The 15453-nt window shown below is 28.4% G+C and overlaps 4 protein-coding genes across 9 annotated transcripts; 1 reads left to right on the top strand and 3 right to left on the bottom strand.

The window, feature by feature from the left end:
- Positions 1–645: 645 nt before the first annotated feature.
- On the bottom strand, positions 646–4856 carry LOC105672336 (asparagine-rich protein-like). Of its 2 annotated transcripts, none has more exons than XM_012367220.2 (9): positions 4696–4856; positions 3984–4195; positions 3597–3872; positions 3270–3456; positions 2860–3196; positions 2346–2780; positions 1954–2218; positions 1463–1797; positions 646–957 (listed from the first exon to the last, which is right to left on the bottom strand). In XM_012367220.2, exons 2-9 carry the CDS (start codon positions 4161–4163, stop codon positions 672–674), a joined length of 2301 nt encoding a protein of 766 aa, XP_012222643.1. In that variant the 5' UTR covers positions 4164–4195; positions 4696–4856; the 3' UTR covers positions 646–671. The 2 variants fall into 2 exon arrangements, with proteins under 2 accessions (XP_012222643.1, XP_012222644.1); XM_012367221.2 differs by having other exon boundaries at positions 817–1351.
- Positions 4857–5010: 154 nt separating this feature from the next.
- On the bottom strand, positions 5011–9390 carry LOC105672345 (uncharacterized). Of its 3 annotated transcripts, none has more exons than XM_067356357.1 (9): positions 8872–9390; positions 8677–8744; positions 8464–8588; positions 7987–8107; positions 6990–7060; positions 6628–6935; positions 6272–6537; positions 6010–6129; positions 5011–5909 (listed from the first exon to the last, which is right to left on the bottom strand). In XM_067356357.1, the coding sequence occupies exons 1-9, from the start codon at positions 8938–8940 to the stop codon at positions 5465–5467; spliced, it is 1593 nt and encodes a 530-aa protein (XP_067212458.1). In that variant the 5' UTR covers positions 8941–9390; the 3' UTR covers positions 5011–5464. The 3 variants fall into 3 exon arrangements, with proteins under 3 accessions (XP_067212458.1, XP_012222654.1, XP_067212459.1); XM_012367231.2 differs by having other exon boundaries at positions 6628–6914; positions 8872–9389; XM_067356358.1 differs by lacking the exon at positions 8464–8588 and having other exon boundaries at positions 8872–8944.
- Positions 9391–9437: 47 nt separating this feature from the next.
- Urod (uroporphyrinogen decarboxylase) lies at positions 9438–11646 on the top strand. 3 transcript variants are annotated; one of them, XM_012367234.2, is made up of 7 exons: positions 9438–9571; positions 9873–10237; positions 10334–10492; positions 10584–10745; positions 10851–10988; positions 11068–11241; positions 11399–11646. In XM_012367234.2, the coding sequence occupies exons 2-7, from the start codon at positions 9941–9943 to the stop codon at positions 11537–11539; spliced, it is 1071 nt and encodes a 356-aa protein (XP_012222657.1). In that variant the 5' UTR covers positions 9438–9571; positions 9873–9940; the 3' UTR covers positions 11540–11646. The 3 variants fall into 3 exon arrangements, with proteins under 3 accessions (XP_012222657.1, XP_012222656.1, XP_012222655.1); XM_012367233.2 differs by having other exon boundaries at positions 9486–9619; XM_012367232.2 differs by having other exon boundaries at positions 9496–9643.
- On the bottom strand, positions 11581–15437 carry LOC105672343 (coiled-coil domain-containing protein 40). The gene is made up of 8 exons (XM_012367229.2): positions 14940–15437; positions 14214–14836; positions 13801–14044; positions 13257–13667; positions 12657–13178; positions 12236–12526; positions 12002–12160; positions 11581–11900 (listed from the first exon to the last, which is right to left on the bottom strand). The coding sequence occupies exons 1-8, from the start codon at positions 15192–15194 to the stop codon at positions 11673–11675; spliced, it is 2733 nt and encodes a 910-aa protein (XP_012222652.1). The 5' UTR covers positions 15195–15437; the 3' UTR covers positions 11581–11672.
- Positions 15438–15453: the final 16 nt, after the last annotated feature.

Below are 15453 nucleotides of genomic sequence, written 5' to 3' on the forward strand. Positions count from 1 at the left end.
ACTTTGCTTAAAATAATTATAGCTACATGATTATAATCACAGTCTAATTGTCATGATTTTATCATTATAAAATTCTAATGTATAATGATTAATTACAATTTATATAGTTATAATTTATAATAATAAATTATAATTTATATATAATTGTTTCATAACAATGAATTAGTTATAATTGATATATCTAAATAAAATTTTATATCACACTGCAATAAAGATTCTGATATACTATAAGCGTTACATATACAACTAAAAATACAAATAATACAAGTACAAATAAAATATATCTTACATATGTTCTTACAAACATTTTCGGATATCCTTTATAGCAAGCATTCGAAGTTCTACAGATTCGTTAAATTGTTTAGTGTGTAAAAGAATATAAGACAAAATTAACATGGATAATATAAAAATTGAGTGTGAAAGATTGTGTATGAAATGTATCTTATTACATCTTTCTGAAATTTTTTCTTTGATGAAGCATATTACATCTTATAAAATTCTTCAATGTATCTACTTCTATTTATCTTTAATGTTTCTCTTATAGATTACTCATATTCTCTTCATCTTCATGTAACAGCAAATAATATTAATATTATGAAATATCCAAACATCTAAACATTGTGGGTTATGTGGATATACAAGAAATATTTAAAAATACGGGTATATTTATGCTAAATTACATTTTCTTCTAAAATATTACGCAATAACTTATTGTAATTGTGCACAAAACAATTCCATACATCTACAATTCTACGTGGGTGACATTTCTTCCGACGTGAACGCTTCGAATTTCGTCGATATTCTACATAGTTTCGTGCATTTTTACGGGAATCGGCTCGTTGAAAATACCAATTCCGCTGATATTCCACGTCCTTTCGCGCATTTTTACGGGAATCAGCTCGTTGAAAGTACCAATCTGAAGCATCGGACTGCCACTGCTTCTTGCGCGCATTAGATCTAAATATATATTTTATTATATATTTTTTAGTCTTTTTTTCTCTTTTTATACCTATTCAAATTTGAATCTTATCTTTTGTTAAATTTTCTTAATAAGAATGTAAAGTTTACACATAGATAATTATCTTATATCTAACTCTACCTCTACTCGCTTATTTTTTTGTTTTACTCGTTTAAAATAAGTGAAAGTAACCGTGTAAACATCCATAGACTTATGATGAATGCATTAATTTTTATCAAATCTTTAAATGCCGAACTATACGAAAACAATCGGTTGTATCTGATACAAAAATAATCGAATGTATCCGACAATATTTTTATACAAACATACACTACAAAACACATAAAATATAAAAAATAAATAATTATACGATACTGAATTGTCCAGGAAAATCTAAAAATATATTCAAATATGCCATTAAGGAAAATATTATTTCTATTACGGATATTAAGTATTAATAACAAAATATATATTGTTTTATAAAGATTTTATAAAAATTCTTACTTGTTGATATCGTCCGTCCCAAATGTATAAGGTTCATCGTCTTGTTTTATTGTGCGTTTGTTAAATGAAGATTGTTTGGATTCATGATGGTTAAAGGTATCCTTTGGTATATGGTTCTTCATTTTATTTTGAGGTGATACATCCTCTCTTTTGTATGCATTCTTATTATTAAAAGGCTTTTTGGTAGAATGTTTCGATTTAAAATCATTTTCTTGCTTTGATCTGCTTTTCTCTTTCGCAAGAATGTTTGAAGAATTTCCATGATCCAATACAGTTTTTGTACTATTTACTTTATGTTTACTGTTGGCGTAAACATTATAACTCTTTGTTGCATGCTGGAAAAAATGTATTTTTATTTGAACAACTTCTTACATTAAATAGTGCATGCTGTATAATATGAATTGATAACTATATCATTTCCCATATTGTATTAGAATCAGTATTATGAAAATCTGTAAGAGAAATAAACTTTTTTTAGATTTATAACTTACATCAGGTACGGTATTAGATGTAATTATGTCGTTATCAAACTCTAGCGATTTGTTTAATTCAAAAAACGGACATGTGTCTGATTGTACACAATCATTCTTCCCTTCACATCTATTAATTGACTTTTTATTCTCTCCGCAATTCTTAGTTAATTGTTCTAATTTACTAGGATCAGATCGTATGTCTTCTAAATAAGACAGTACTTCATATAGTTTCTCTCTTATTTTATTATAATTGTTATCCACATTTAATTTTATCTTCTTCGAGCTAGAAAAAAATTAGGAAATATTAACACCATTTTTTCATAAAAATCTGATAAAATAATTTAAATATACAATAACAATATATATTATAAGAATAAAAGTTACAAACATTATAATTTATATATACTTACTTTGCAGTGGTAGAATTATTTATACTTTGTGTTCCATTTCTATTATTATTTAAAGAATTCTCTCTGTTATTATAAATCTTCTGAACGTTCTTTTTATGTTTCATGTGTAATATTGTATCATCTGCTTCTCTAATCTGCTGCTTTGGGTTGTTTGCACCTTCTGTTTTACTCCCTTTGTTATTCAATTTCTTTGAATCATGATTTGAACAAGACTTGTCATAATTTTTAAAAAACTGATTATTCTCTGTTAATTGTTTTAATAATTCATTATCAGGCAGTATATTTTTCAAATGGCATAATTTTTTACTTAATTTTTGTCCCACGTTAGCATATTTTTTATGCACATTTAACATCACTTTGACTATTTTTTCCACCAAGTCAGAGAAAAGTTGTTCAGAAGCGATACGTATTATATCATTGCCACTTTGCAAAAATCTAATGTATAATACAATAAATTGAGTACACAACAATAAATTAGAAATAACAATTTGTGTAAATTATTATCTGTACTTACTCTAAAACAGTAGAATTGTTTTGTGTATTATTATTAAATGATACCAAAGTTTCATAGAATGCTTTTGTATTGTTCACAGTATCTAGTGTCTTACTCATTTCATTCTTTAAAGGTATATTATCATCAATAAATACCAATGATGATAATACATGTAAAGATACTTGAAGTTGATCCAATGGATATGAGTTAGAGTTGAAAGATTCTTTAACAGCCATGATAGGCTTCTTATTCATTTTATTAGAGGAATCAATGATCTCAGAAAGTTGAACTAAAAAATTATTTCTATTTTTTGTATCATCTGAAATGAGTGCTCTCATTTCATTCAGCACAGCTTTCACTAAAAGTAAAAACAGTTAAATATATAAACAATGCTTCATCTTAATAAAATCTTTTATAAAAGGTGATTTTACCTTGCGGTAATTCTTTGTAAATATTATCAACGTTATAAGTTGTCATCTTAAAACTTTCTTTGTCAATTCCATTTGAGTCTTCAAAAGCTTCTGGAACTATGAAAGGAGGATAAAAAAGGGAACCAATAACACACAATAAACCAAGTGCACAAGCAATAAGACATTGCTTTTCTCTCCTTGCACTTCTCTATATAAACAAAAGAAGATTTAAATATAAAATTATTTAGAAAAAAAAAATTAAAAAAAAAATATTGTTTTAAATATAAATATTTTAGATAAATAATAATATAAGATTAAGTACAATTATTATAGTACTTGTTTCTTTACCTGTCTTTCTAATCTCAAAAGTTTAGAGCTATCTTGGAAGGTACTATTAATTTGGAAACTATCATTAACTTGGGAAATTCGATTATTTGAATCTATATCACTCTCTGTTATAACAGATATACTATCAGAACCATCAGAACCATCGAAATTATCTTCTATCCTTGATATTCCATCACAATTGTTTGATAAATCATCATCCTTTGATACTGCATTATTATCCTTCGGCAATACATTATCATTTTTTGACACTGCTTCAGAATTCACTATTATCCAATTCTATGAAAATTAACATAAACATTTTATTTTTGTTATTTCAATATTATTTGTATATTTCCATGATATATTATGATTCTAATTCTAGTACTTATATGTTAACATATAACTTACTTCCTGTGTTTCTTGTGATAGAGAACTTTCATTATCACTATGTTCACTATTCTCATTTAACATGGTCCATTTCTCAACCATGCTTTCATCCGTCTTAACATCTTCCTCTCTTACCTCTTTTGCTTTTTCTATTTCTATTTCTTCTACGCGAGAACATGCTTCTCTATTTGCGTCAGCCATCACGTATCCAGTAATTTAAATAATCTAGCAAACTAGAGTGACAAAATACAATTCATTAACTTGGACTACTAAAACGAAATATGTATATCTTATTAAGCACGTGTCAAATCATTGAATTCTATAATATACTAGAGTGAGCCTTTCCCATAAGAATCAACATGTAGTTCATGGCTCAAGGATAGCAATAGACGAGAGAGAAAGAGAGAGAACGTTCTTCAATTACTACCGTATATAATGGAAATTAAAAACAAAGCAGATATGAAACAAATGTCCTCGCTCAATATAGCTCCTTCTTTTGTACAGTGAGACTACCCTCACTTCTTCAAGACTCATTTCAGTATGTTACGAAGCTCAACATATTAAATGAATTAAACTGTAACACTGCAATTTGTTTTTTTTAAGGACCATGTTACTTTTTTACAATATATTTAACAAAATGAGGACATGCGAATAATGTATTAAATGTACTATTAACTAAAAAAATTGCAATGGTTTGATACTTATTGCTCGACACTCACGTTGGCATACTTACGTGTATTTATGTATTTGGTTTCTTTCGAATAAACATTGTGGAGATGAGAATATCGTGAACACAAAAATAATATAGATGGAGAACTGAGATTAACGACCATGGAATTAGAAACTTAAGGTACCTTTTCACGTTGACGCTCGACGCTCAATTTCAGTGTAGAAGACGTCATGTGACCAAGAACTATTGCAACGATTGGTCATTTTTAGTACGAACTGATTTTGGTGATCTCACGCGGGAAAACTAATAGCGTTTTCAATTGAACGGATTTTGATCGATCTAAGGTTGGTTAATGACGTCATTGCATCGTCTCCGCTAAAAAAAAGATTTGAATTCATAATAAAATAATAATTAATTGATTCGCGATGAATCAAAATCCGTTCACCCAAATATGGTATATGAAATTGCAATACTTCTTTTTTTACAACAAATTTCAAAATACATTAAAATAATGAGATCTTCATGATTATAATGCATATTGAAACTTATCGAAAAAAATTGTTACAATATTTTTTTTCTAGATGTATTAAGTTTGATACACTATACATATATCATAGATTAAAAATTTTTTAGGAGGAATTGTACAGAGCATGTATAATTATTTGATTATCAACTTTATTTAAAAGAAAATTTATAAATAAAAAGAATTGATTTGTTTTCACATTGTAATAACAAAACGAATATATCCAAGTATTTATATTTGCGTATACAAAAAAATTATGAAAAACATTTGTTTTTAGCATCAATAATAGATCACCTATATATAATAAAATTATTTAATAGCAACTATAATTTGCTTGAACATGCTAAGGTCCTCCAATGTTAAATTATTCATCTGAGATTTTCGAAAAAAAAAATTAGCTGTATAGTCTGCATAAGAATCAACAAATAAAAATTTTTCCAAATCTTCTAAACTTTCAATTGGCAACATATTTATAACACCTGAAGGTATCTGAGCTGTTGCAAACATATTACAATATGGTGCCAGGTTACAAGAATTTGCATCGCACAGCACAATGACAGAATTGCCAGTAATTAAAATTTGTGTTAATCTTGAAAATAAAGTAATTTCATTTTCTTCCTTAAGAAAAATAACACCTTTTGGGTAATGTTGGTCTGTTATTTCAAATCTTCCCTTTTCATAACACATTAAATGATTTTTAACAAGATATGAACCTTTTATTAATCTTGATATTACATTTGCCAATAAAAATTTACTAAAAAAGAAAACAATTAAAAAATTATCACAAGTACATAAAATAAAGTACTATATAAAAAAAAGATATATATAAATTTAGTAATAACATATATATTTACCCATTGCACTCTAATGTGAACACAAAGTTAGATAATACTTGCAATCTAGAATCATAAGACATAGCACTCCAAATTTCTAATCCTTTGTTAGCTGAATCAATACATTCTTTAATATTGTCACTACAATCAAATTTAATATATTAGTTATATTAAATTTTTTAAATCTTAAAATAAATTAGTCTTAAGTTAAACGTTTAAAGAATTATATAGTAATAGAATTATTATAGTAAAATAGAAAAAATGTATATATATCCTCTCATACATCGTTATGTATGCCCATGAACCGCCTTTACGAATCACATACGTGACATTCGCGGCCTTCCATGCACCATAATAAAATGCATTATAAAGTGGATAGTTTTGAGCATTATCGTTGAAAATTTCATTTGGTTTCATTTTAAATTGTGTTTTTAAATGATGTATGTTGTATAAGAATGCATCACGCATTGCTTTCTCAAATACTCCCAATAGAGGTGACTTGTTCAAACAGTGGGTATTCATATGTGCATTTATGTATATAATTTCTCTCTAAATAATAAAAAAAAACAGACAATTTTAATAAGACTTAAATGCATAATTCTCGATATGCAATTGTATTAAATAGTTTGAGTAATATACATGTAAAGAAAATGCCAAATTCTTTGCAGTCACAATATTTTCTGACCATATGGATGTTATTTTTATAACGTTATCATTTTTTATAGGTGTAAGTAAATCTTTCTCGAATCGAAACATACAAATAGGAAAATCTAAATGATGAAAATTCTTCTTTAAAAGTGATAAAAATTTCTCTTGTATTTGTTGTTGCACCCAAATTTTATTTAAAGTAAATTTTCTTGTTATCATTAAATAACTAATAACTGCATACAAATCTGAGTCTTGTAGAAGCATCATTTCATTAGAACCTGTATATAAATTTAAGAAACCTTAATTATTAAGTTAAAGACATTTTTATTAGATTATGAAGATATTATTCTTACTTCTAGATATAAAAGTTTTTATATTATATATCTCATTGCGAATTAATTTGCTATCAAACTTTGTATCTTCACTAAAATACAAAAATACAAGTATAAAATTAATAAAAATTTTAATTGTAATATAATAAATACAAACATTAATTAGTAAATATACAGGGTGTCCCATTTTAAAAACCTCACGTGAATAACTTTTCAGAGAGACATTTTCAAGAAAAATGATTTAGACCAAAGTTGTAGGGGTTATTGGGGGCCATAAGTTGGTGACTTTGAGTTTGACCTTGAAATCGATTTTGAAGGTTATTTGGGGGTTAGGTCAACTTGAGTTTTTCAAATGAAACACCCTATTTTTGATTTTAAAATCTAATAGCTGATGTCAAGAGCTTTTCAAAACACTATAATAAAGTTATTTTTCATTAAGTACTTTTCGAGTTATGAGGCTTGAAAGTTACAGCATTTTGACATAAAATACAAAATATCTTGTAAAACATTCAATTTTCGGGAATCTTACCTTAATACTTTTATGCATAAAATAATGAGACGAATAAATTGGTATAAAAAAAACACATAGTTGCTTTCAAGAAAAAATATGTAATTTGTAACATGCAACTGCATACTTTTTTTTTAAACCAATGTTTCTTTATACCAATTGTATTTTATGTCAAAATGCTGTAACTTTCAAGCCTCATAACTCGAAAAGTACTTAATAAAAAATAACTTCATTATAGTGTTTTGAAAAGCTCTTGACACCAGCTATTAGATTTTAGAATCAAAAATAGGGTGTTCCATTTGAAAAACTCAAGTTGACCCCCAAATAACCTTCAAAATCGACTCCAAGGCCAAACTCAAAGTCACCAACTTATGGCCCCCAATGACTCCTACAACTTTAGTATAAATCATTTTTCTTGAAAATGTCTCTTTGAAAAGTTATTCACGTGAGCTTTTTAAAATGGGACACCCTGTATATGACAATATTACACATTTTTTACTAAATATTTACAGGATGCTATCTTCAAAAAATAACTGCACTTCAGATTCTTTCCATGTAGTATATATGAAAATCATTGCTGGGAATAAATGACATTGAAAGAGCACTTCGTCCGTCAAATTATTTCTTTCTACTTTATTGAAAAGAAACAAATAATAATTAAAAAACTTTATATATAAGTAATCTAATGTATATACTAAATCTCAATAATGCCTTATACTTCTGATTTAGAATTTTTCTTTTGGATTGTACTTTTTAAGCTTGTTAATTCAACTAATCAGCTATTTGAATGATTCCGAGTTTTTTAACCAACATTCATTATGCACAAATGACCTAACATAATGTATTTAATCGAAAAATACTTAATCGAAAGTATTTGACATTTTATGGCACTGTATTTCTGTATTTACTATTGTTATTTATAGGTAAAATATAACTTAAGATTGATATATTTTTGCAACTGTAATTGTAAAGTAATATCTTATTTACATGTTGTTATTTGAAAATCAAGTTCATTTAATACTTGAATAATATCAGTAACTATATCTACATGCTCAGAGGCAGATTGAAAAATGGACAAATTTTCTTTCGTTAGAGTAGCTGTAAAGGAGAATCTATAAACAAATATTAAAAATGACATTTATAGAAGTAACTTTTACATTTCTATGAGATATTACTTGTATCTTAAAATAGTACGCTTACCTATTTAACCAATCAATATTTTTTAATTGCACCTTCTTAGTTAAGATGGATATATTTCTTAGTGCTTCCTAACAGTATTATACATAAAAATTAATGTTACACATTTCATCAAAAATATAGTCTTTACTTTTAACATGAAATTAATAATTTATTAACAATATATTTATATTGTATATTATACTTATTCATACTTACTTCTTTGCTGATTCTATTATATTCCAAATTATTATAATATTTGTGTATAGCTTTTAATCGTTTATGCATAATTATTAATAAAGTTCCAACAAAGTTTACAAAAAGAAAATTGGAAAAGTACGTATCTGCAAACGGCTGTTATCCTCGCACAGAGCAATGGTAAAAGGTGAAAATGACTTCCTACTTCAAATATTGTGATTTAAGACAATCGGTAATTTCAATGACACTTTGTAGTTGATAATATTTTCATAACACTAATGATATATAATAAATATTTAAAAAATAAGAAAATGTTCTTTCTACTTATGAAATATTTCTCAAGGAACAAATTTTAATCACTCGGTTTTTAAATTATTGCTGAAAATATACAAATGCGAGATGGAACACAATATTATGTACTTAATCAAAAAGAAGACCAAAGAAGACTGCAAGAAGATCAAAGATTAGAAATAAGAGACATAACCAACATAACTCATAGGGTGGGTCAAAAAGTCAACAGCAACGGTGGCGCTCATGCCAGTTGATGCCGAAACTCTGTTGATGCCTAGAATTCCTCTAGTCAGCCTTGCCAAGATTTGGTCCTAGAGATCTGTGGATAAAGCAGTAAGAGGCATATTTTTCTATTGGTCATCAGCCTATGGTCATCAAGTATTATATGTTGAATGACGGACGCAAAGTGTGAATCTTACATAATTTACATGTATGAATATTATTAATAATTATTCAACTAGTGTTTACGTCACAATTGGTAATGCTTGTCATCTTAAATTTGGTACTTGTTGAATTTATTCATATTATTTATCGAATATTATGATTATTGTTTTAAATAAACTTAGTACAATAACGATTGATTTTGAACAACAAAATTAAATAACAAAGAAATCAATAGAGAATTGTTGTATCATTAAAATATGCTAATGTAACAAACAGTTCTGTTTGTAATATTGTAATTGTGATACGTTTAATACTGTAAAGTGTAATGTAACAAACTTTTGGTGAAGATTGCGATACAAAGGATCTGAACGAACCATATCCTAGAAAAACGCAAAGTGATCAGCGAATTGTCAGGATGATCGAGCATAATTTTCCACCTTTGAAAAATGATCGAATCCTCAAGGCGGCACGTGGAGAACCAGTCGATAGAATACCTGTTTGGGTTATGAGACAAGCTGGGAGATATCTTCCAGAATTTCAGCAAGTCAGAGCACAACATGACTTTTTCACCGTTTGTCAAACTCCAGAATTGGCATGCCAAGTGACTTTACAGCCGATAGAACGATTTGATTTGGATGCTAGCATAATATTCTCAGATATACTAGTGATCCCACAGGCGATGGGCTTGAAAGTTGAGATGGTAGCAGGAGTAGTAAGTATTTCCTCTCAGTAATATATAAAAACAACAGTTAAGTAATATTTTATCAATATTTACGTTTATTCTCTATAAATAAAAAGTATCTGTTAGGGTCCAGTCTTGCCTCAGCCCTTAGCCAATCCTAATGATATTGCAAGACTTGTACGACCAAATGTAGAAGAAGCTCTAAAATATGTTGGAGACGCTATAACATTGACTCGACATAAATTAAATGGGAGAGTGCCTTTAATAGGATTTAGTGGAGCACCTGTAAGTATTCTAATATTACCTAAAAAGAATCTGTAATATGTTATAAATTTCTACTATACTATGTATTAAATAATCAATCAATTTATTTTAGTGGACTTTGATGGGCTATATGATTCAAGGAGGAGGCAGTTCTACAATGGCAAAGGCGAGGTCCTGGTTGTACAAGTATCCAGAAGACTGTCACAAATTATTACAGATGATTACGGATGTTGTTGTGGGTTATTTAGTAATGCAAGTGAAAGCTGGTGCACAGGTATAAAAACTTTTTTTACATAGTATAGGAATTCTAGCAGATTATGTACAGTGTACAAAATAATTACATATATAAAAATGGGATGACATGTTACTTTTTTTCAAGTTACTTCAAATATTTGAAAGCAATGGAGACTATCTAGATGATGCATTGTTTTTAAATTATTCCTTTAAATATCTCAAACAAATAAGTGAGCGTGTACGAAAGCAATTAAAAGAAGAAAATATTCCAGAAGTGCCTATGGTAAAGTATCGCAGGTATTTTTAATTGATAAATTACTTTACAAGCCAGGTAGACATATAGACATTGAACCTATTTCTAGATTGCTTTCCCGAAAGGTGCAACCATGAATTCTTTAAAAATTCTTGCAAAAGATGAAAGTTATGAGGTTATAGGCCTTGATTGGACTGTAAATCCCACAGAAGCCAGAAAAGAGCTTGGGCCTAATGTTACATTACAAGGTAATATGGATCCTTGCGCAATGTTTTCTTCCCAGGTATGCTATATTTTCTCACAGAGAAATTTCAATTCTTAATTTGAGTGAAATTATTTTAATGCAAAGCATATATGATTAGCAATAATAGTAATTAATAGTGAATATAATATTTAGAAATACTTATTACCAAAGATATTACATATACTCGTACCTTTAGGATGAAATTGTTGAACGTGCACGAAAAATGGTGTCAACTTTTGATAAAAATCGATATATTGCTAACTTGGGACATGGTATTTTGCCGGACACTCCCATTCTATCCATGGAGGCATTTATTAAAGGTGTGCATTCTGCATAATATATGCATGTTTGCATATATATGCTTTACAATAACAAATATACAGTATATAGTATGCATTTATTATAAAACATTATAAATATTATTATTAAATATATTGTATTTTATTTCTTTGTTAATATTTATTGGGATTTTATGATATTTCTAATGTCAAAAGTATTTTTTGAACACTATTTTTCAACGAAGGAAAGTCTTGTTTTGTCCGTTCCATTACATGTTTCAAATAGTCGCGAAGAATCTGTTCATTTTGGAATTCTTCACTTAGCGTAGCTTCACTTTTGAAAAGCATCTTGTATCGACCACTTTTGATGTCTTGAAGCATTTTAGTTTTCCGTTGTTTGAAAACTAATGCTTGCAAATTCTGCGTGTAACAGAAAATGGTTTTAGTCACAACAGTATTGTCATCGTAGGCAAATAATAATTTTAAATTTCATAAAATTAAAAGATTAATTTATACTATACATGATATTTTACAGCTTCCTTTTGTATAATTTCTTGATCTATGTTTGGAATATCGCCTTCCATCATTTTTAATTCCGTTCGCGATTCGTTATATTTGTCTACTGCGTCTTGTATTTCGTTTTCCAGTTCAAGTATTCTATTTTCAGTTTTTTTGGTATTCTATAATAAATAGTTTATTGAGAATACATTGAGAAATAAATATTTGCTTTAATCAAACTTAATGCAACTCATTACCTTTGCGATTTGCTTGATCTTCAGTTTTTGATCAGCTTGACGTTTAGAGAATATAACTTTCTGATTGTGTTGTCCTTTCGGATCCTTCTTGAGTTTGCTCATTACTTTGTCTAATATAATATCTCTTCGTGTGACGCAAAACTCCATGTCGTGGATCAACTTCTCTTGCACTCTGCGTAAATGCGATAGACGCATTTCCATTTTATGAATTTCACTCTTCATTGCTGCGATATCGCCACCATCACTACGTTCGTTTTTTAATTTCTTTATTGTCTCTTGCATTAACTGCACCTAAAAGCACAAACTAAATATGGATCACGACATTATAATTGAAGTGGGTAATCAGATGTTGTAGCGGATGAGAAATATTTCTGCTCACACATATACGCGGTCATTTATTTTATGATATAATACTACTTACCTTTTTCTCCCATGATAAACTTTCGTGTTGTGCTGCATCTAGATTGTTCTTGAGAAATGCTTTTTCCTCATACAGCTGCTTTAAATTACTTTCCAGCTTTATTAAGTTTAATTCCGCGTCCTTCAGAGATTGCATTCCCTCAATTTTTGTAATAGAAGTTTTATCTTCAAGCTCTTCCTTCAGTCCTTTCTGTACGACTAACTGTGTATTTATCTGCACCATTTTCTGTTGCAATAAATTTAACGCTCTTTCCATTTTTGACTCTTCCCTTTTCAACATTTCCAAGGCATGCTCTATTTTCAAATTCTTTTGATCCATAATCATAATTTCTTTATTAAGCAGATTAAGTTCTTGCAGTTGCGTGTCTCTTTGTTGGCTTAGTGTAATCATGTGTCCTTCCTGACGAATCCAAAATTGCTGTGATTTTTGAATATTTTGTCGACTCTCTTCTATATTTTTTTCCAAAGTTATTATTTTCATGTCAAGCGGATTAATTTCTTCACCGCCAGTATGCGATAATATCTAAACAGGAACAACAACGTATAGATAAAATCATTATCAATTTTATATTGTGATAGATTTTTAGCTAATATCATTTACCTCTTCGATACTTTTATTCACGTTAATGATTTTTACTTGTTTCCTTTCAATTGCTGTATCGTGCTTTTTAATTTCTTTTTCAGTTTCATCTATCTCTTTTTCTCTTGCAACATTTCTTTGTATTAGTTCTTCTAATTCTATTTTTTCATGAGGAATGTTAGAATTTAATTGTTCTAGCTCCAATAACTTTTTGCCGCATAAATTTTCTGTTTCTACTAATAACAATTCTTGTTCTTGTATTACCTCTTTAGAATCTAACAATAATTTGTTCAAATACCGCGCTGCTTTATCTTGTGCAATTTTTTCTTCCAGCTTGCTATATATTGTATTTTCTAACTCGTTCTGCTTATTCAGAAGTTTTGCAAACTCCTTATTAGTTTTTTCTTCTTCATGTAATAGATATTGCCATTTCTAAAATATAGAAATTGTATTATATAATAATGTAAATGTAAAAGTAACATATTTATTTCATATTAAATTTATTTATTAATCATCTAATAATTCTCAATTTTTCACAAAGAAAAACATGTAATGTTATACATACACTTTGTATTAAATCATATTCATGTTGCTCCTGTTCACTAAATTTTGCTAATTTTACTAACTCAGATTGCAAATTATTAAGCTTATCATTTTCTATTTCCATCAATGTCGTAGTAATTTGTGTATTGTTTTCTATTCGCATATGTAATGAGGTCAAGTTCTCATTATTCTCTGTTTCTTTGTGCGTTTCTTTCTTTAATTTGTCTATTTCGGCTTGTAACGTATTAAAAGAGTCACATATTTTTCTGAAAAGATATGACATTTCAATTTCTCATTGATAAATAATAGTAGAATTTCAAATAAAACAATGCTCTTCATATTAATATCACAATAATTTAATTGTAATATTATATCACTGTCTTCCTGAAAGTTGTATTCACTTATATTTCTAAAAATGACAAAGCTATTACGTACTCACGCTCTGTATTTAATTCCTCATAAACTTTATTTCGCTTAGTAATATTTAGTACAACTCCATTCCAGGCACGGCATAAATTTGTGTGTTGTTTATGCAACGCTTCCAGATCAGCATTAACATCGGCAATCATCTGATTTGTTTCAATTTTCTCCTTATTTTTCAGCTGTATTTGTACGTCTAAGTTTGCTATCTCAGTCTTCATTTTCCATACTTCTTCCATGAGTTTAAATATTATACAGTCCTTCTGCTGCTTCTGAGCAATCAGATCTTGTTGAAGTGCCTCATCTTTCTTTGACACTTGCTTAGAAATAGTCAAATTGCTTTTGAGCTTTGCTTCCCACTCTGAGAATTGTGCCTGTAAATCTGTAAGTTGCTCCAACTCTTGCTTAAGATTCTCTTCCTTCTTTTTTTCATCAAGCAACTTTGCATGAGCAGTCTTGTGAACATCTTTCGCATCCTTTACTTGTGTTTCTTTTTCTTCACGTAATGAAATTACATTTGTAATCATATTTTGATATTTTTCAATTGCCTTTTGCTGCTGTGTAATTTCCTGTTGAGCATAGTACAATTGTAAGCTTTCTGTTTCATGCTCCTTTTCTATAGATCTTATTTCAGCCTCCTGAAATGTTTGAAACAATATTGAAATAAAATCGATTAGTATAATTTGCATTTTATTCATATATAATAAATTTTGTAAATATGGGAAAGAGCAAAATATTTACAAGATCTAATATCTCGCTGTTTAACTTATTGTCAACGCGGATGAGATGCTCTCGTAAAGCATTTTGGAATTTCTTCATCAAGGAGTCGTCTGGATCCAGAACATTTGGCACCGTCAAAGATTTTGTGTCTGTCCACAATTTTTTGGTAAGTCTCATTCCTGGTTGCTCCATATTAGTAACATCAAATGCATCATCAAGAGATGAAGTTATAGCATCGTTTGCAATTGAGGAAGTCATTGTGAAATATTGTATCATGCAATTTTTTGCAAAAGAACTTTTCAAGCAATCACATTGAATAGTTTCCTTACATTGAATGGCTTGTGTACATCTGTTGTTGATTCAAATCCAATTCGTAGCTAAGGAAATATAACATTATCGTGCCAATGTAGGATCAATATTTTTCACTTGAATTTATTATACTCAAGCTGAGTTTATTTAAATAAAAAAATATATATATGTAATAAAATATTTATAATATATTTACTGATTATGTATCTTTTATTTTCAAATATGT

This window comes from Linepithema humile, chromosome 5, assembly GCF_040581485.1.
Source record: "Linepithema humile isolate Giens D197 chromosome 5, Lhum_UNIL_v1.0, whole genome shotgun sequence".
Lineage (NCBI taxonomy): Eukaryota > Metazoa > Arthropoda > Insecta > Hymenoptera > Formicidae > Linepithema > Linepithema humile.